The sequence below is a fragment of the Strongylocentrotus purpuratus genome, unplaced genomic scaffold, assembly GCF_000002235.5.
Source record: "Strongylocentrotus purpuratus isolate Spur 01 unplaced genomic scaffold, Spur_5.0 spur5_scaffold_5, whole genome shotgun sequence".
Lineage (NCBI taxonomy): Eukaryota > Metazoa > Echinodermata > Echinoidea > Camarodonta > Strongylocentrotidae > Strongylocentrotus > Strongylocentrotus purpuratus.
Window position 1 is genome coordinate 29,472,710 of NW_022145611.1, and position 21,945 is coordinate 29,494,654.

Here is a 21,945-nt window from a genome sequence, read left to right on the forward strand (position 1 = left end):
AAATGACTTTTTGTTTTTCTCTCTTCAATTTTTTTAATCACTCATGCGTAAAATATGCATCATTATGATTTGCACCAAATGAAAGAGGAGGATCTAGGCTAAGATTAATATGTGTCATTTATTATAATTGTGATTAAGTTATGATAAAACATCGATAATTCCGTTTTTTCTGGGACGCACTGTATATAATAAGTTTGTGGACGAAAGTACAACAATACGAAAACAGAAGTTCTACACAAATTGTCTTTAAGAGAGAAACAGAGGTTATTTCTAAATTGAAATGAAAGGGGCTATGTGACTTTCAAGGAGGAAATTACAATTTCTATTGCTCGTGACGACTATTTTTTAACTTCTTATTTTTTGTTATTATATCAAGAACTTCCTGGGGCTCCACCCCAAGACTCTCGGCAAAGACTCTCCCCCTGCACCCCCATCCGCAAAGATAGTATTTCTCAAGACAACCTTTTCTTGTACAAAATTTATTGGAGAGAATGCGAGTTTTATGTACTATTATAGTAAAAGCTTCTAACAACCACTCCTGTGGACCTTTTTTTACACAATTTCTTGCTTTCTGCTGCCTCGAGATCAAAGGGACATAGTACCTTTAAAGTGACTCGGTATACATCGTTGCAGCTTGATTTAAAATTGCGTAATTTTGTATTAAATGTTACTTAATCTTCCTACTGTACTAACCCTCTTACATGCAAAAAATACCCTTCAAATTCTGAAACCACGAAGATATTAAAATAATGGTTTTCTAGGAAGGCGTCTCAGTGCATCACCCTCTAACATTGGCTAACAGTATATTCTCCCAACCATTTTTGAATTTTCCCAACCGTTTTTCCATGAAAATAAGACAAAAGATAGGCTTTTAAAAATCTTTCAACACTTAAAATAATGTCTGGAATGGTATATAAAGCCAATTCTCATTGCCTTGTGACGATTTACGTTCACCTAAAAAGTAATTGAATTATAATAATATATATAGTTGGGAGAATTAAGATATCAATCAGATCAGTTTTTTCCCAATTTTTATCGTCAATAATGGTCTTTTTTCACTCAAGCTTTCAGATTATCTTACATTTAGCATTGAAGTCACTACCTTCTCTCTCTCTCTCTCTCTCTCTCTCTCTCCGTCTCTCCCTCTCTCTCTCTCTCTGTCTCTTTATCTTTCTCCCAGTTTCTCCCTTCTCTAGCTTTTTATCTTTCTTTCTCCTTTCCCTCCTCCCCTCTCCCACTATTTCTCTATTTCTGTCTTGTATTTCCTTTTCTCAATTTTCTGACAATGTGATAATTACTCATTAATGATTTTCACCAATGTTAAACAGTATAATAAGGATTCCATAATGGCATTCGTATTAATGTATCATTTGACATTTTCGTATTAAGTGCATTTTAACTTTTACAATGCTTCATTAAGCTGAATCGACTCAATTCTCGTTCATTTGCTTAGGGGAGAGCGGGGCTAGTCCGCCCTGGGGGCAAGTCCGTCCACCCCTTGATTCTCAGCCTTGCGGTGATTGGATAAAACTTTCGCCGGTGATGTAATGACAAACTAGCCATGCACACCGCACAACATACAACAGCAAGAGGACAATGGCTTTTTGATAAATAAAATTACGCTAAAATTTCCACTTCAAGGCCACGTAAGTAAAAAAAAAAATTGTATTTACATTTCTTGTATTTACCTGTAGACATTGATGGAGATGGTGATGGTAGTTTTTGTTGTTAAAAAGGTATGGTATGTGTCTATTAAAAAATGTTGAAACAAGTCAACATCGGTTGTATATTTTGCTAGAACGAGATAAACGACAATAACAGCCCCATGGGGCTATATAGTTCGCCCGTTTTTCCGGGAGCGGACTTACCCCGCATTGAGGGGCGAACTTATACCCCATTCAATGTAGTTATTTCTACCTTTGGGGCTCTTCAAAATTATTAGATTTTTATTGAAAGTGAAAATACAGGCCCTTACCTGCCAACTTCAGTAAAGTTGAGTGACGACTGTGTTTATCCAACTTGATCTGATTCTTCATAATTTTATGACTTATAATATTTATTTATTTTGACATAAGTTTTGTTTTCCTTTTTCAGAGTCCGCCTATTGTTATCACCAGCTGTTCTACGCCAAGTACATCTTGGTTCAGCTTATTTGTTCCCATCCTTCGTCAGAGATTATTTTGTTTGCTCTAGTTCCTTTTAAATAAATGTTTTGAAGTTTTAAAACACTATTTTGTTTCGTGTATTTATTTTCCCTAACTGGGCGTACCTACCCCGCCAAACGGACGAACCAGCCCCAGGGTGGGGCAATTTCGCCCTTTTGTCGTAATTAACTTTATATTAATTCGTTTTTGTGAAAACTGTGTGACTGACTCCAGTGAGAGTGGGATATTAGCTAGACAATATACCTATGACTTGATACATGAAAAAGCATGGTCTTCCTGCGTATGAAATGACGGCTCTAGAAGAGTGATATCAAAAATAGGGCGAACACTCCCCGCTCTCCCCCTACATTGTTTTGTCATAAATTGAACTCTCTTAATGTGTCTATTTCTCTCTTTCTCTCATCCCTTATCTTTCTTTTGTCTCCCCCCTCTCTTTATCCTTTCCCTCTCCCCTCTATCTTTCTTCTTTCGTTCTCTATTCACTGACAAAGTGAATTAGTATTCTTTCAAATGCCGTTGGAATTTAACCTTTACATTTTTTGGTCTGCAAATGGGTTAATTTATTACTGAATTTTTAAATCTACTGTTTTTAATGTATTTGTATATGATACAATATGAACCAAGTATCGTTAGTCTTTGGACTTTTTATTTGGTATATTTTTAATAAAACAGAAATTGACATTTTACCTCAGCACTATTTTCTCTCATCTTTACACCGTTACCAAGTCCCTTTAAGTAAACAAAATAAGTACAATGATTTGCTAGAAAACCGGGTACGACTCAATCAAGGCTACTCCTTAAATAAATTTAAAATGTATACTGAAGAAAATGAGGCATGTTTTAGTTCTATATCTGACCTCAGGAAGATAACAAATTTGAAGCAGATTCCTCCAGGGTCAGTCCTTTCACTTGTCAAAAAAGGGTTTTTTCTTATAAAAAGAACACCAAATTTCCTGGAATTTGACGGAATTTTCTCAAAACTCTCAAAATGCCTTTTTTTTTTAGTACGTTGATTTTTTTTCTTTGATGAATTGTCGGGACACCAACGTCATCCAATTTTATAAAACAGAGGGTTGTTTGGGACCCATTTTTATCTTTACAGATAAAGGGTCCAGCGCATGTCTTGGGGTCCTCATGGTGGGTTAATAATATTGGAGGGACAGTGCCCCGTCTCAAGTGTTTCAGGAGTCGGAGCCCCGGAAGCTCTCGAGTTTTAGCCATTCAGAAAGCTTCAATATAGCCACCGTGAGCGATAAAAACACTTACCTATCCCTCGAAATTTAACTTGAATTGCCCGGATTGTGGCTTTTTTTAATTAAAGAGCAAACAAGAGCCCTAAGACTAAGCATTCCTCGTGCATAAGTGGCAGAACACGCCCTTAATTAATACTAGCCACATCATATTTTGATGGGATCATCTGGATAAATAGGGACTCTGGCTGTTAATTGTCACCTCTTTGCTCCAGCTTTGGGCCACCCCCAGACCTTTGCCCCTGGACCCCACGCCCTACCTGATTGTAAACACCGTAGCTCACCGTCCAATTTGAAAAGCCGTTCCGGGGAGCCTTTGTATAGTACAGTAACTGCAACTAATAAACATTCACGGTTGTATACGCTATTCTAACATTTTCTCTCTTTTTTAACATTTCGCATCAACTAATTTGTGTCACGATTAGGAAATAACGTTAACTTTAGACCAGGGACGTGATAGACAAGGACTGGAATCAAGCTGCTCTCCTTTGACCCCAGCATGCTCCAAGCCGCCGAAAAGTTATGCGCTAATCTGCAACTGCTGACCAGGTGGTGAGATAAAAGAGCGCATAAATTTCAGGATTTAGAATTCCTACATCAGAAAATGGTATCACAGCAACTGTTCGCTGTCCCTTACAATGGTTTCTCATCCATCGTTGAATGTGGAAAGAGTAGAACAAGCGAACAAAACTTGTAATTTCATCCTTTTTTTAACTTCAAAAATACAAAAAACACGCAAAAACACGCATTAGCAAACCTTATGTTATTGAAAATTGTATATCATGGATCAAATAACGGGACATTAAAACATGCACAAAATTAATTAGCGCATTATCCTAAACTATTGAGTTTTTGTCAGGATGTAATTTTTCATTTACCAACTCTGGCACACAAATTATAGGAAGGACGGAATTCTAAATTTGGAAATGTGTTAGATGCACTTTTCCCAATACAATCCCCATACAAAGTTTTTGATTTACACTAATAATTTTGCCGGTAATTTAATATTTTGTAATAAATGTAAAACTGGTGCCTGGCTTCCGAAAGTCCCCGCAGTCGAAGCGCGGTTCGGAGCGTGGAACTTCAAAGCCAAGTGGAATGTTACACATCCCATTGTTACGCGTTAGAACTTACGAATGCGTTGAATAAATTACAAGGGTTTCGCCGGCTTGATTCCAGTCCGTCTCTATCAAGTCCCTGCTTTAGACCTATACAGAAAACATAACAAGCAAGGATCTGACTTCATCTCCTTTTATGGTGATCCATTCAAGATGAGACGATGAGAAAAGTGATCTAGCGCCATCTCTTGTTAAAAACATTACACGGTGGATCATACGGTTGTTGTTTCAATGATTGAACAGGACTATCCGTTCTCATCCACGAGGGGGGGGGGGGGGGGGATGCCCCTTATATAGAGGAAGAGCATGACAAATTAGCAATTATTTATTCTAAAAAATGTATTTTGCTTCAAGTTTACAGACATTAGTCACTGTCTTGTGTACGGTTGTTTTGTTTCAATGATTCATTAATATCAATGAACAGGACTATCCGTTCTCATCCACGAGGGGGGGGGGGGGGGGGGGATGCCCCGTATAATAAGAGCATGACCAATTAGCAATTATTTATTCTAAAAATGTATTTTGCTTCAAGTTCACAGACATTAGTTACTGTCTTGTGTACGGTTGTTTTGTTTCAATGATTCATTAATATCAATGAACAGGACTATCCGTTCTCATCCACGAGGGGGGGGGGGGGGGATGCCCCTTATATAGAGGAAGAGCATGACAAATTAGCAAGTATTTATTCTAAAAATGTATTTTGCTTCAAGTTCACAGACATTAGTCTCTGTCTTGTGCCGTCCAGAGTAATTTCGTGTATGAGGGGATAATTTGGGCCCTCCTTTCGAGCAATCCTAGATTAACCCAAGACCCCTCCCCTCCCCCTCGTCTTAAAATGCGTCGAATTTAGGCCCGAATTTGAAAAGTCATAGTAAAATAATCTTTGCGCATTGCGCAGAAGACTCAATTCTTATTTAGACATTATTCAATTAAATGTATTGTTTTCACTCACAGGGATCTTGCGGGGGAGCTTGCAGGTACCCCATCCCCCCTTTTTTTGCACTAGACCCTCATGACTGCCTCCCCCGAAGCTCTTTCAGTAGATGTCATTCAGAGGATCCACCTCAACCCTATATGATCCAAACCTTGCATGCCTAGGAGGCTAGGACCCATCTAAAATTTCCCACCCGAGTTGATATGGCGCCTTTCCAAACTTCCCAGCCAGTATTGGTTTAGCCACAATGAAAAAGCCCCGCTATACTCCGACCCCTTCCATAATTATATCCCCTTTGAATTCTCATCGCGGAGCTACGATCTATATAAGAGAAAGAGATTTGAATTGAATTGATCTTTATTTCATTCTTCATAAAAACATCAAATAACAAACATATCAAATACAAAACATAGTTAAAGAGAAACATTTACAATAGAATACAACACTGACAAAAATACATATGAATGTGGAGACAGCCAGAAAAGCCAAGGCTTTGTTGGTGCTGCCACCAAAACAGTAAAGTATAATACAGTATATATTGTTGTTTGAGAAGGTGATTAAAAATATATCTCTTTTAAAACAGGGGAAAGAGAGAGAGAGAGAAAGAGAGAAAGAGAGAGAAATATAGGGACTGGGAAGAAAGGGAACATTATGAAGCGATAAACACAGTTCTCAAAATCATTTGTCAAATTAATGAGCTTCCCAAGTAGCCTATACACAGAAGCAGATTAGTTCCTAGCTTCCAACTCTAACTTTTTAAGAAGGATTCTGCTGTTTTTTGTAGAAAGAAATGTTTTATTATTTTCTCTTCAAATCAAGTTATACATATTAATTGTACAAATCATTCTTAACAAAACTGGATACATTGTACATTGAAATTGCATTAATAAAAAGAAAACAAAAGTACAATTTCATAAACTGTTTAGAACATATTTTTATATTATGATCAAGAATATTAAAGTAAACTTGAGAGAATTTGTTGGGGTCTATCCTCCCATTCCCTCAAAATAATAGCAATCTTCGGCTGGCGAGCTAGTGCTTATTGGTCGCTGAATAAGAGAAGCCCCCCCCCCCCCCCCCCCCCCCCAATCAAGCATGCAAAATAACCGTACACAATCAATCTGACGTTTGACTAGCCTTCATGCGACATTCGCAATCTACACATTGATGCAAGCCTCGGTGGATTTTGCTCTCAGCTAGCCGAGCTCAGGTGGTGCATACAAATAAGAATAATTCTACACAGATAAGTCACGAGGTGTCTCGGTGGTTCTAAAGGTAAAGGTGAGATAATGATAACACATGGTTAATCAAAAATTTCAGTTGTCAAAAAGCCGAGCTGCAGCTGTTTGCTGTTGGGTGAGTCGGGTGAGTCGCTAACGGGAACATAGCCGGGAGGGAATCGGTCCCAGCGACCCAGCCGAGCCCACTGGCCCAGTAACGTTACCGCAGCCGGTGAGGCTAGAAAGTGCAAGGAGTGCCATGGAGTGCAGAAATAGTGTGTGGACAAACATGATACAAGATACGAAGCACTTGACTTGACAGTTTAAATACAGAGTCAATAGTAAAATAAAGTCCAGTGCAAATAATACGTAGCATAAATGCAGTAGCCTGCCCGGTTTCCCCTCGCGCTTGCTTGAGCAGTTTTTTCAGAGATAACTTCTCTGAAAATTAATTAAGCAGGTGCTAAGTAATATAGACCGAATTTTCCGTCTCCTTCGTTCGTTAGCCTCTTATTGGGGTAGGGTCGGCTCTCTCTTTAGAGACGGAAACCGTCTATACACATTCCCTTGATAACGCCACGGCCATTTCAGGTCGTAGCGTTTTGCCCCCAAAATCCCCCAAAATGTCATTTTACCTCGTGCATATCCACATGTAAATTAGGCCTAGGCTATAATAAATCAGTTCCACTTACCAACTTGACTGAAATAATCAGTTTAATAGTCCCTTTTTAGGAAATTATGGGTCAAAATCGAAATCCATTTTGAAAATCTTTTTCAACATGGATTTCGATTTTGACCCATAAATTCCTAAAAAGGGACTATTAAACTGATTATTTCAGTCAAGTTGGTAAGTGGAACTGATTTATTATAGCCTAGGCCTAATTTACAATTTAAAATGCACGAGGTAAAATGACATTTTGGGGGATTTTGGGGGCAAAACGCTACGACCTGAAATGGCCGTGGCGTTATCAAGGGAAAGTGTATAGACGGTTTCCGTCTCTAAAGAGAGAGCCGGCGACCCTACCCCAATAAGAGGCTAACGAACGAAAGAGACGGAAAATTCGGTCTAGTGCTAATATAGACTGAAAGCTTCAGTCTCTATACCGTCGGTTGTTCCACTGAGACTACGTCTGGCTCCACTAGACCTCCGGTTATAGAGACAGAACGATCGCCTATGCCAGCCTATGTTGAAGATATCACGGCTAGATTTTAGCCGTTAGGCCCCTCCCACAAACATGAACAAACTTGCCACGGCCGTATTGTTATGCCCCCAAAATCCCCCAGAATGTCATTTTACCTGGTGCATATCCAATTTTACATTAGGCCTAGGCTATAATACATCGGTTCCACTTGATTTGATTTGATTTGATTTGATAAGGTTTTATTCGAATATTCAACAATACAGCTGGAGGCTGATACAAGTGAATTTACAAGGTAAAAATAATTCCATAGACATAAAAAATATAATTATATGCTTAAACACTTTTAAATGAATCCAGATATAAACAGTACATAGTAAATAAATCATAGATAATGAAAACAATAATAATATTGAGTTCGGTTTGCATACTTGGATATGAAATAAATAAAAATTCAAAGGGTGTAAGATCAGGTATACAGTTTGAGAGTCGGAGCAGGACATTTTGATAATGTATTAAGAGAAAAATTATTATTGATCATTAAAAAATTGAAATTAAATGATTAAACTATAACATTTACATGAAGTATATATACAAAATAATTCGATAAAATACAATTATTAAATATTGTTATGTATGATCTTCATGAATACGTGATGTAAAACCCGGCTTGAAAACATAAAATTACATTTATTAAATTAAATTTATTGAAATAACATTAATAATTATTGCATTGATCAACTTGCATTTATCAAAGTTGAATTTAAAAAGTCAGATAATATACATGGTTCTTTTGAGTTGCATAGATTGGCAATGAAAATATCTTTTATAATAATTTATCGGATAAAAATTGCATTTAACTAAATTATATTTCTAAAAATTACATTTCTTTTCACAAAATCAAATTCTTAAAAAATGCATTTTATCAAAGTTCTATTTATTAAAATCATATTTATCACAACTATATTCATAAAACTAGATACAAATTCAGATAGAGGTTCAGGATTAAATAGCTAGACCTATATGAGGAGGTCGGGATTCTTATTTAGTAAACGAACAATTGATGGGATACTAGAATTGTAATATCTTGTGGTCCTGCATTTTGGTTCATGGAGAAGATGAGAGTTCCGTAACTGCCTTCCAGACAGGTATCGTCGGGATTTTGGAAGAAAGTCACGATGGCGAGCTGACGTGAGAAGGTCACGTGCAAAAGAGAGGAGAAGACCTTCTCGTCGTGAGTGGAGAGAATCAAGACGGAGGTGATCCAAAGCACCGCGGTAGGAGTCATACCCACCAAGGATGATTCGACAGACCCTTTTCTACTTACTAACTTGATTGAAATAATCCGTTTAATGGTCCCTTTTAAGGAAATTATGGGTCAAAATCAACATCAACGCCATCTACACGTTCGTAATGGCGTTATCACAGTTTTTCCTTCATAATCATTTTTGCCTTCGGCGTAGACTAGAAGATATGAGATTGACGGCATGGCAGCGAGAGTTTAACACGGCTTGCAAGATTTTCAACATGGATGTCGATTTTGACCCATAATTTCCTTAAAAGGGACCATTAAACGGATTATTTCAATCAAGTTAGTAAGTGGAACCGATGTATTATAGCCTAGGCCTAATGTAAAATTGGATATGCACGAGGTAAAATGACATTTTGGGGGATTTTGGGGGCATAACAATACGGCCGTGGCAAGTTTGTTCATGTTTGTGGGAGGGGCCTAACGGCTAAAATCTAGCCGTGATATCTTCAACATAGGCTGGCATAGGCGATCGTTCAGTCTCTATAACCGGAGGTCTAGTGGAGCCAGACGTAGTCTCAGTGGAACAACCGACGGTATAGAGACTGAAGCTTTCGGTCTAGTGATAATAATGAATGTAGGCCTAGAATCTAGTAGGCCTACATCATTTTGTCGCGAAAAGTCTATTTCTAACGAATCATACCATGCCATCCTAAGTTTGCCATCTGCGTGAAGAATTGTTCCATTCTGACCTGTCCAAACTTCGCTGGCGCACTGTTATCACGATAATGGACCTTTAAAAAGAAGAGTCTGCCCACACAACTCGAGAAAAATCTTGATAAGACTTTCTTAAAGGTAATAGACCTAGACTACTAATAGGTCTAGGCCTAAAAAGTTTTGGAAAAATTTTGAAAATTGGGTGGATAGTGATTCTTTACAATTTTGATATATTTGGATGGCCCTATAGATGTATTATAAGCACTAGAAAATTTAGCCCCTAAAACACTAGATCTACTGCTTTCAAGAAAAATTGAATATAAAGATTTACCGGTACTCCTGGTAAATTTTGATAAATTTCAAATAGGATCTAGCGACTACGGCCGTACAATGGTAGCTGCAACCATGAAAATGTCAGAATATGTAGTTGTGATATATAATTTCCAAACAGGAATAGCTAATCGGTTGATTTTAGTCAAGAAACATTGTTTTATACATGTAGCTTAATTAATTTCTTGACCTTGAAAGGGAGCTATACAACATAGGCCTAAAGATTTTATTATTTACAATTTCATAACTTTAGACTCAATTTCAACCGCGACAACGATCAATGAATATTGTAGGATCGCATATATGCTTCCAATACATTCGTTTGATTTTTTGAACTAAATTCCTGACCCCATACCAAAACTTTGTATTACCTTTAATGTAAAGGAAAAAGCCTTTGACAAATCATGCAACTTGCCTTTTATTGTAATGGTAATCGGTCAAACCTGAGTCAGTGAGTGTTCTAATTTGGATAGGAAATTGGGATATTAGATCTAGAATCTACATTTAATTTGAAAAAAAAAACTTTTGAATTTGATTGTCATTTTAAATTATCAAAGTTAATTTCAATTTTAATTTTATTTAGGGTCTTTGTTGAATACTTGATGTACTAAGCTTTATTCACATTCTCAAGAAACATAAATCGGGACAATTCAATTTTTGTACATAGGCCTAACCTACCCCAAAAATTACAAAACTTACAAAACTTGGTGGTTTAATTTCTGCTATGAGGAGCAATGAGATGTGACAAATCGACATGCCTGATCATTGTAACTCACCAAAGACATTTATTTATTTATTGATTCAGTTTTATTTAAAAAACAGGGTAGTCTTTTCAGTGCCAGAGGCCTGCTTTACAAAAGAGCCCTGTACATACAAAGATTTACAAAAAATAGAATACATTGTAGAAAACAAAGACATTATATATACCGTAAGAGAACTAAAACAACTTAAAAACTAGATCAAAATGAACATAAGGCCTGAAATATTAAACATTTAAGATATTATTGATACAATACAAAATACAAATACAAATACACATGCCATAAAGAACAGACATAAAATCAAAAGGGTAAAAGGTAAGAAATAAAACTACTACAGACTACACAACTACAAACAAACAAAACAAACAAAACTAACTGTAATAAGTCATGATTATAACATTAGGTACCAGTGCATGGATTAAAGTAGAGGGAGTGATTTAATTTGTTTTTTGAACATTTGGAGTAAAGTTGCCATGCGAATATCAGTCGGTAGATTGTTATAGATGCTTGGAGCGATGAACGAAAAAGATAGTTTTTTAAATTCAGTCTTGGGTTTCGGGATAAATAAGGGATTTAAGGTCGAATGACGAGTAACATAGTAAACTGGACGTACAAGCAAAACGTTCTAAATAATAAGGGGCTAGATTATTGAGTATTTTGTAGACGAAAATGCAGTAGTGGTAGATGATTCTATTTTCAACACTTTGCCATTCAAGAGTGCTTAAAAGGATGTCTTTTTGGGTTAGATAGTCTGCATTAAGGACTAATCTTGCATATCTGTTTTGCGTCCTCTGTAATTTGAGTAAATCTTTCTTTTTGCACTTGCCCAAAACAACTGAACAGTAATCTATATGTGGAAGAATGAGGGAGTAATAAAGATGTTTCAGTAGGCTTTGGTTCAAATAACTCTTAATCCTTCTAGTGCAATAGCCCGATTAATCTTATTAGTCACATTCAATATGTGTGGTGTCCAACTTAGACTTTGGACAAGGGTTACGCCTAAATATTTGATCTCGGTAACATTCTCAAGATGGTCTCGTCTATGACAGATTTTCAAAATTTGGTTCTTAGTTTTATTTTTCGTTCCAAAGACCATCACTTTGGTTTTCTTTGCATTTATTTCCATATTATTTATTTCAAACCATTTACGCAGTAAATCATAATATTTTTGTAGTTTCTTCTGACTGCTTTTTAAATTGTTACCTTTACAAAACAATGCCGTGTCATCAGCATACAGAGCAATTTTGGTTTGTTTACTAAATTTCAAGTTACACTTATCATTAAGAAATAAGCAAAAAATGAGTGGGCCCAAGATAGACCCTTGGGGCACACCAGAGTATATCTGTTCACGTTTCGAAGTCGATGACATCTATCAATGTCACCTTTCTCGACGGTCACATCAAGGTCGTTGATTCCAGCAAAGACTAGACAGTTTCTTCGCGAATTTTGCTCAGCCTCATCCATGGCTTCCTCAACAAGATCTACTTGCTTTTCCAACAACGCCATGTTGTCTTTGGCGTTGTCAAATTTCAACGAGGCTTTCACTTCCGATCGCAAAGATTCACATATTTCATCCAGCAGCTTGGTTTTGATAGCTGAAACCAATTTCGAAATGAATTTCTCATCTGTGAGCAGTTTATCAATGGCTGTCTGGATAGCATTAGACAGTGTAGAGTCATCATCCTTATCATTAGATTGAGCAGCAGATTTATTGACGGTAGAGGAAGACTTGGGCCTCGGGGAGTTGTCGGCCAACGATCCTCCCTTTCCCCGTCTCGGTCTGTCAGGTCCAACCATATTGGTCAAGAGTAACTGGACTATTGTAATTTCTATGCTTGGCGAAGCTTCTCTCTCACATACGTCTGTTACTAGTGCTCATTGATTAGGTGTTTTGCCTCGACATGTAGTAGTGTACTCGACTCTCTGAATAAGTCAGAATATTCCAGCCGTCAAGATGTACATGTAATTCATAGCCGTTTGAAAATTGTTCAAACAACTTTTTGATTTACATTTTTTATTGCAAAATTGTCCATTCAATGTTTATGATTAATTTTCCTCACAGGCTCTCTAGCTCAATGGGCCATGGCTTGGGCAAGGAAGTGTATTGCTAGGAGTTCACTGCTTACGAAGCATATATGTAGACTGCCTGGAAGGCAAGTCCAACAATGTATTTGGGCTAGAGAATGGCATGGATTTGGTATAAGACATCATGATGAAATGAGACGGTGGCTGCCAAGCTTCACTAACACAAGATGGAATCATGCTTCGGTAATTATGAATTTGGTTATCTACTTTTGTGTACTTTTTTTTGGAGCAAAAGTTGGCATGTACTCTATGCAGAATTCAAAATTTTACATTCACTTTCCATTCATCTTTTAATTCATCCCATCTTTCTCATAGTCTCTTTCCTCTATATTTACACTCCTTCTCTTAAGTTTTCTACCCCCCTCCATCTTTTCCTTTCTCCCTATCTGTAGGTCTCCAACTATCTTCTCTCCTATCCCTCTCCTGTCCATCTCTCTCCATCACAGTGTGGGTATCCTCCATATCCCTATGCATGTCTGCCTGTATTACTTTCTCTAGTCTTTTCTGTTTCTTTTAATTTTTGTTGTTTACAGTTGTGATTGTTTTAACTTTACTATTGTTTTTTAGTGCCAGCCACACTGGACATCCAAACTATTGTAGGTATAATTCAAAGATGTAAATCTCATATGGGTAAACCTTTTCATTTAGACAATTAAAGAATATATGTATAAGATATACCCAACATGGATTTCAATGAGTTAAGTCATTAACCAAAGTTACACTGTTCCTTTACTTGTAGGGTGTGGAGCCAGCAGAAAAATTGAACCCCAGCTTCATCATTGAGCAACTGAGTTCTGACAATGATAACAAGGTTCTAAAAGTCACATGGTCTGATGGTTCAGTGAGTAGGTAAGTTGAAGGTCAAGTCAATGATGAAATGATGTTTGATGAAGGTCACATGGTCTGACAGTGCAGTTAGTAGGTAAGTTGAAGGTCAAGTCAATGATACTTGGTACTTGGTACTTGGTACTTGGTTGGGTAATCCCTTTGGCAGATCACTCAGGAAGCTATACTGGGATGATAGGTGAGGCAAGTAACTACAAGGAGTGTCATGAATTGCTGGAATAGTGTGTGGACACAGCATTTGTTAATTTACAGTAAAATATGCTAAGTCCTGTGCAAGTAAAAACCAAGCTAGTAAGCTTATATGATGTAAGTACCAACAGGGGACTGTATCATTCTGATGGAGGGTAGAGCAGCCTCCTTGAAGTTGGTTATTCCTTTTGCATTGACTGCTGAGCCTGGCAGATGGTTCCAGATCCTTATTGCTCTTGGGTAGTATGAGAACTTGAAGGAGTCGATAGTTGCAACATACTTAAGGTTGTGGTCGTGTCTTCCGAATTATGTAGCAGGGATGACAATAGTTGGTTTGGGTATGGAGACAAGACGGTGATGAATCTTGTAGAGAAGGGTGCATTGGTCGAGGATTTGACGTGTGTGAAGCGTGTCCCACCCTAGTGCTGCCACAAGAGCCGTGGGATAGTGATGTGGTGTATCTGTAGTCACGGTACACAAAGTGAGCCGCTGTTCTTGATGAAATGATAAGGAAGGTAACATGTTCTATTAGTTGAAGGTCAGGTCAATGACAATATGATATCTGCTAAAGTAAAGTTACTAATTTGATGAATCAATTACCTACAGCTTTCTTGCACTTTGTGTGAAATGATAAGACTGATAAGATATGAAATATGCAATCTAAAGGTTATATCTGGTAGCATGACACTGGCTGTACTCATTTTTATTGACAAAGTAAATCTTTAATGATATAACATAGTGGGATATGACACCTGGGATTATCAAATGACTGAAAAATTCATGCAATGTATAGCTTTGCCTGTGAGTTTGCAATTTTTATCTGGAATACCAATTTTCGTTTGAAACTTTATAGTAATCAGTATAGTTACGAAAACATATGTTTGTCAATCATAAGAGCATTTTGAGTCAATCTCTATCACCTTCCCCATCCAAAGTCACCCTACAGTACATTTCATGAGAATTGGGATGTCATTTTAATGACAGACACCATCTTATTGCATCATATATTCTGTTAGAATGTGGATAACAGGGGGATCATGTTACAGAATACTTTTATTTGTTTTGATGATCTTAACATGTAATTTAAGCTTATACTGTGCTGAACCTCTTGCATACAGGAACAGGGTGGTCCCTACGCTTAGCCTATGGGAATAAGAGAATTCAGTAGTCAAAGGGTTAAGATTCAGCAAGCAAACTTTCTCTTACTCCTATGAACTTTCTCAAAGTCAAGTAATTCTCAAAGGGATCCGGTAACTTTGTTTCGGATTCGGAAAACATATTCTGGATTTAGCTCATGATGCAATGATAATTATAAACCTTTAGGTCAGTCAGGAATCCCGTGACTTTTACAAGCCGATCGCCTGTCTGATTATCAAGATATTTATGATTGGAATTACAAATGCAAACGCCTGACGGTTTTCATAAAACTACAGTCTATTGGGGAAATATTGGGGGAAACGAGTATGGTAAAACCGGTCACTCAAAGATTTTTAATTTTTTTGAGGCACTTCTTGCTAATTTTGAAGCGCAATTTTTTTAGGGCTTCAATATTACATCATATCACAGACACTGATAACACGTAGGGCCGTGTATCTCAGATTTAACATTGTTAAACGATCCCTTTAAGAGCTGTCTTGAGATGTCATGATTTGGTAGAGGCTCAAAATGTGTTGATCAATGTAGCTTTCAGTATGGATTTAGTAGACAGGTATGTTACTCGTGCATTCTCAATTTTGTCTTTTATCCTGAAAGTATTTCACTCATACTCTGCATTGAGCTTCCTCTATGGTTTCATTATTGCTAGCTAAGACAGCATACAGTTTCATGTATGCCTGTCGTATCATTTTTTCTTCTTCAATATTTAACTTAATTTCTCTCTTCATCTCATTCAGATATAATACATCATGGTTGAGGATGAATTGTCAATGCAGTGCATGTAAACAGCCCGATTCAGGTCAAACGTTAGTCACAGTCACAGACTTTCCTGCTCAACTCACAATACACTCATCTTCTCACCAACATAGTAAGCTGATTTGATAATTCACTCATTTTCTTCTCATCCATATATACATTGAAACTAGGGCTGCGACGTGTAGTCAAATGCTCGAGTACCCGCACGGTTGACAACTACTCGGGTACCCGAATATTCGGCCGCAAAAAAAAAAATCTGTCCAGGCCGACGCTTACCCGTGCCTGGGTGAGCGGCGACCGCTGGCATGGTGCCGTCGGTAAAAATGTTTCCAAACTCAAGCACTGTCAAACTCACCACTCAGAAACTGGGACCAAATGTCTGGATTTCTGTTTGGGCTTGGAGGAAAATGGATTATTCTGCCATCTTTGGTTATTAAAGCAGCATTGTTTACTGTTATTATTATTATTAAATCGGCGCCTTCAACTGCAACTCAAAGTAAAATTGCATGCGTTTTTTCGGCGACAGAACTGGGATACTGTTCCAGAGGTATGGTGGTGGCAAAAAAAAAAAAAAAATTATAAAAAAACATGGTGTCCGAATATTCGAGTATTCGCTTGTAAGCCTGGGAGTGTACTCGGGTACCTCATTACACTGTTGTGCACAGCCTTAATTTAAACCTGTATGTACATGTAAAGACCACTCGAGGGAGACAAGAAAAGTGGTCTTTAAAAGCAGGTTCTATTCATATGGGTTTCAATGAGAAATCATTGTAAGGGGAACAAAATATGATCATTATAGACATGTGGTAACTGTATTATGTTAATGTGGTGATTGACTAAGATCTCGAAATGTTAAAGTGGAAAGGGTTTTCAAAAAGCTTTAAATTTTAAAGATCTGAGTATCTTTATAATGTTTGGGATGTTTTGGTTACAGGTCTCAAATGAGTGGTGTATAATTGAGAACTTTCATTAGTTACTTGCAATTGAAAAGGGTTATTGCATTTCTTTAAAATATATTGTTATCATCCGTTTACAATAGTAATCTGACAGTGAAACATCCATTTTGCTGTGTAAAATTGAATATGAATATAGAAATAGAAACATAGGACAATGATGGTAACCTATCACAAGTAAACAAATGATGAATAGATTTCAGGATGGACTGACAACATACTACATAGAGAGTTAAGGATTTTAAAATGTTTGTATTATCTGCATAACAAAAAAATCTTTTGAAATCCAATTACATGCAGCTTCTGCAGACATTGTTCATCAACATTATTGACTGTTTACTTCTCAGATACTATGAAAATAATATCAAGTTGTTGGTATATTGTATGCAGCGCTCAAAATACACGGGGGCGGTGGGCAATTCGCCCCCGTGAGCTCCATAATCGCCCCCGTCAGGTTGCTCACGGGGGCGATTGCAAAATTAAAAATCGCTCCCGTGGAATTATAAAATTAAGATTATCTTTTCTGATATAACTTTAACACAATATTGAGTATTAATTTTTAAACCTTAAACCAATGAAATGGAACTTAGATGGCGCTTTCTCTACCATCTCTACGAGTATTCCCGATACAAACAACGGAAGCTCGCGGTGGGGCCGTCAGCACAGTGGCTATACTGCACTGGTAGTACCGGTGTGCACGCTGACGCCCAATATCTGCTGGAGCTGGAGATCGACAATCGCGCAAGGACTGAAACATGGAGAAGTTTTTCGTTGTGAAAGTTTGAATCCTCTGAAAACTGGTGATTCTTAAAGACCAGCAAATAATGTAACCCGACCAGTAAATCAATATTGAGAAGAAGAAGAAGGCATAAGATGTTGCAGGGGCGGATCTATGCGGTTTAGGGGGTTTAACCCCCCCCCCCTCCCCCTTGTGCTGCCAAGGAAAAATGTGATGTGCACAGAAAAATGCTATCATGTGTCCAGACCTACACAGTATTAATAGATGTCAGTAGATGCCAGGAAAATATCACTAACGGATGTTCAAAAAAGCACCAAAAAATCGCCTCGCCGCTTTGCGGCTCGTGGACGATGATCCGCATGTTAGTAGATGCCAGGAAAACACCACTTACAGGGGTTCAAAATAGCAACAACAAAAATCGCCTCGCCGATACGCGGCTCGTGGACGATGCTCCACATCGTATTTGGGGTACCCCCCCCCCCACCCTTAGCAAAAAGCTTGATCCGCCCCTGTGTTTTGGAAGGATATGGTAAAGACTAAAAGTAAAGAAAGAATGTAAATAAGGTTGCTCCGAATAATGAGGAGGAAATTATGTGCAAAACGGGAAGAAATGGAGAAAATGTCCTCACGGGGATAAAGTCAATAACAGCTATATAACAAGTAAATTTCTAAGAGGAAAAATACCGACTTAGATAAATGATAATGATAAAATACCAAGGAGTTTCACGGGTACCAATTCAATGGAAATTTGTATTAAAATAAGAGCCCCTGTCAGCAATAAAAGCGCCCCCGTGAGAAGGCTCACGGGGGCTCTTTTTTTTATGGAAGAGCCCCACATGGGCAAAAAATTAATTTGAGCCCTGATTGTATGTCACTAAATTGGTTAAAATTGTTTTCCCCCTCAATCAGCACGTATGCTGGCATTCATAATCATGTCTACTTCAACTACTTTGCACAAGTCTCTTTAGTTGACAAAAAAGTACATCATTGCTAACTTGTTAATCATATTCATCTTGTTTTCCTAATTGCAGATTCAAGTTCTATAGCAATAAACTTCAATGAAGAATCTAATCACCAGTGCACCCTCCCTGTCTCATGGTTAAAGCAGCACAGTTACTCCCCGGCTGACCTAGAGGTCAAAGCAAGGTTACGAGATGTCAAATATCTAGATGTGAGTCAAAACATTTTGATTCATGAAGGGCATATTTTTGGTCATCAGTATATTTTTTTTTAATTTGGCCTCATCTGTGATAGTATAAACTAAAAATCAGTAATTTAGAGATATCGACTGCTACGAGAGGACTGTCTGTTTTTATACGCTCAAGGGATATTTGCCTCCGCTGCTATCACCCCGAGGCGCGCCTGGGTGGGTGGCGCGCCGAGGGGGTGATAGCAGCGGAGGCAAATTTCCCGAGAGCAGTATAGAAACAGCCAGTCCTCGAGTATTAATGCAAGGGTCACTCTGTGGCCTGGACCCACCCTCCTCAGAGGTCGCCAAATATCGACGTCGACTCGACGCCTAAGCCTGACCCTGACCTATTTGTTGTTGTAGTGAAGTCCTAACGTTCGTTTTTCTTCATTGGGTGAAGCTTTACTATACAAATTGATGAAATGTGTGAAGCTTTGACGAGTAATTTGTTTTTTCTGGTGATGTGACATCGAATCCAATCGGTCGCCTTGTTTGTTCAGGTGATGTGACATCGAAGCCACTACCGGTCGCGTCGAAAATATGTCGGAATCATGTCGAAATCGTGCGTTTCAAAACAACTATTTAATTTTTATTCCGGTCACTAGCTCATGCACTCGCAGAGTGATCGTCCTGAGGTCACCGAACTTTTCTCCAGCGAAACTGATTTCGAGATTTCACGAGATCGTTTTCGAGTAGTCTACTAGTCTCCTACACATAACTAGTTGCGTGAGTATTCGCAGTATACGTGCCTGAAAGGCCAGCCTCAAGTCTGGAAACGAGACTAGTAGCCTACGAGCTGTCGGTATTGTACCCAGCATGCGCAGCGCAGATCGTGCCAAGTTTTGGCCCCAAGTTTTTGCGAGGTGAGTTGAAAAAAAATAGAAAGTTCAGAGTTTTCCGATCATTTTGAGACGGTACTACTCCGACCCTGTTTTACGATTGATTATTAACGAAATCTGTGCATAAAACTTAGCCTATATTTTCGCGAGATTTCAATGTTGACGTATTCCACAAAGGTATTACGCCACAGCAGTGCCGTGCGCTCGAGTCGAAGCCTTACGAATTCTGCGGATATGCACTGTATACTGTGTACGTTTGTGATGGTTTGTGTTAGTCGTGTATTGTTTGTTGTAAACATCTTCATCAATCCATCATGGTAAAATAATAATAAACATTGGATGATGTATTATTTTAATTGTACACAACAATATCGCAAGCTTTTTTGTGTGTATATTGTTGATGTTTTGTTTACCTGTAGGCTTTAGTGTAGTTTAGTACAGTAGTATAGAGTATGTATCAAACCAGAGAAGCATCTTCTCTGATCAAACCAATTAAATTGACATTGTTGACTGAAGTAATATTGATTATTATTCATTCATAATAATAATCCAGTGGAATTACTATACTGTGTTCTAATTCACAACAACAACAAGTCAACAGTAACAACAGGGCTATTTTACTAGGTTCATTGACATTACAACAATGTTCTGTTGTAATTGTCCTCATCAGCTGGGCATATTTTTCTTTTTTTTTACTCAGGTAGGTCAATTTTATTTTTTACCCATCAGGTAGGTCATTTCTTTTTTTTATAGTAAAACTTCCATCCCCCCCCAATTAATATAATTGGTGTTCATATTTATTTCTAGTAGGCCGTATCTGCGTAGGCCGTAGCGGCGTAGGCCTCCACAAATTTAAACATCTTTGGAACTTGCGTGGAGGGTACAATTTTTATTTTATTAAATCGTCTTTTAGACTTTCATAATTATTAAAAATAAAATTGTGATATTTTTTTTTTTTTTTTACATCTCGACCAAACTTGGTCAGAGTCATACCTGGTCCTACCAGTACTAGCTAGATGATGTATGTACTGCACTACAAAAGTAAAAGTTCAACCTTGTGGTCAGTTCCTGATATCATTTTTAATTGTGGTTCTCAGTGTTTTTGGCTCCTTTACAACAATTTATGCTAGTGCCACATCGGAGGGGTCAGCGTAAGGCCAAAAATAAAATGGTTTGTTTGCCCAAACCCGACCGACCCATAAATTCTCAAAACCCCTTGCACTTTTTTTTTTTTTTTTCAAGATTTTTTTTTTTTTAATAAGTGGAAATATGTGTTCTAATTGCAAAATTAATATAAAAAAACTGTCCTAGACTTTATTTCCACCAATATCCTTTCTTTTAAACATCATAAAGGTGTACATTTAAGATCCTAGCAAGACAACTTGTATTTAAATTTTATTTTATTAAATCTCAGATTTAAGAACTTTATGTAAACAGTTTATTGTGCTTTCAATGAGATTTCAACCTTCACATTGTGTGTTTTTATAATAAAGATAATGTGTTTACAGATGTACAGAAGAGAAATTCTATCATGTTTTCTTGTCTTACAAATGCATACAATGTGTTTGATAGCTGGAAAGTTCTATACTTTGTATTATGTTGGTATGTTGACTTATTGACTGTTTCTGGACAATTTCCCCATCAAGTTTTATTCATAGTAGTGACCACGACTAAGTAAGCAAAGCATTGAGTACACTTTGATCATGCATATTACTCTCTATAATTAATGCTCTCATTTCATAAATTCTCAGGTAATGAAGAGTTAACTTCTTTTTTGGTTTGCTTTGCTTGAATAGTTTCGGACCAATTATAATTAGTGTGTTATGGGCAAGGCTGAATTGTGTGGTCCATCATCAGGTGGTCGTACAATACCCGGCCAAAAGTTTCTTGAATTCAACTACAACAAATGAGGTGTAACCAAGCTATTGTGAATAGGAAATTTGATAAGCTAACATTTTATAAACCAGACCAAAAATGAGTTTTAGCTTGGTTTATCTACACTACAAAAATAATGTGACAGTACTGCCTGTATAAAAAGAAATGTGCACTTGTGCAACTTCATTATTTTTATAGTGTAGTTTTAATGAACACAATGTCAAAATCTAACAACGCAAACCTGAAATTGATCTGGAATGAACATTTTCTTTCATTTCCAAGTAACAGAGTTTAATAGGTAACAGGAGTTAGTGTTTATAGTTAACAAGAGTTAGTATTAGAAAACAAGAGTTAGTATTAGAAAACAAGACTTGTAGTTAAAACAACTTTTGTATAAACGTTTTAAGTTTCATAACAACATATCTGTAGAAACATT

At 37.4% G+C, this 21,945-nt stretch overlaps 1 protein-coding gene across 2 annotated transcripts in view; it reads left to right on the forward strand.

Moving 5' to 3' along the window:
* The first annotated feature begins 6,600 nt into the window (after nucleotides 1-6,600).
* Nucleotides 6,601-21,945, forward strand: part of LOC575977 (probable gamma-butyrobetaine dioxygenase) — a 47,908-nt gene continuing 32,563 nt past the window's right edge. Inside the window, exons 1-5 of one of the 2 annotated variants that reach the window (XM_030998585.1) lie at nucleotides 6,601-6,748; nucleotides 12,946-13,151; nucleotides 13,708-13,817; nucleotides 15,896-16,026; nucleotides 18,638-18,777. In XM_030998585.1, the coding sequence (XP_030854445.1) occupies nucleotides 12,966-13,151; nucleotides 13,708-13,817; nucleotides 15,896-16,026; nucleotides 18,638-18,777 (567 nt within the window). In that variant the 5' untranslated portion in view covers nucleotides 6,601-6,748; nucleotides 12,946-12,965. The remainder of the gene's footprint in view (nucleotides 6,749-12,945; nucleotides 13,152-13,707; nucleotides 13,818-15,895; nucleotides 16,027-18,637; nucleotides 18,778-21,945) is intronic. The other variant, XM_030998586.1, reaches the window with a different exon arrangement.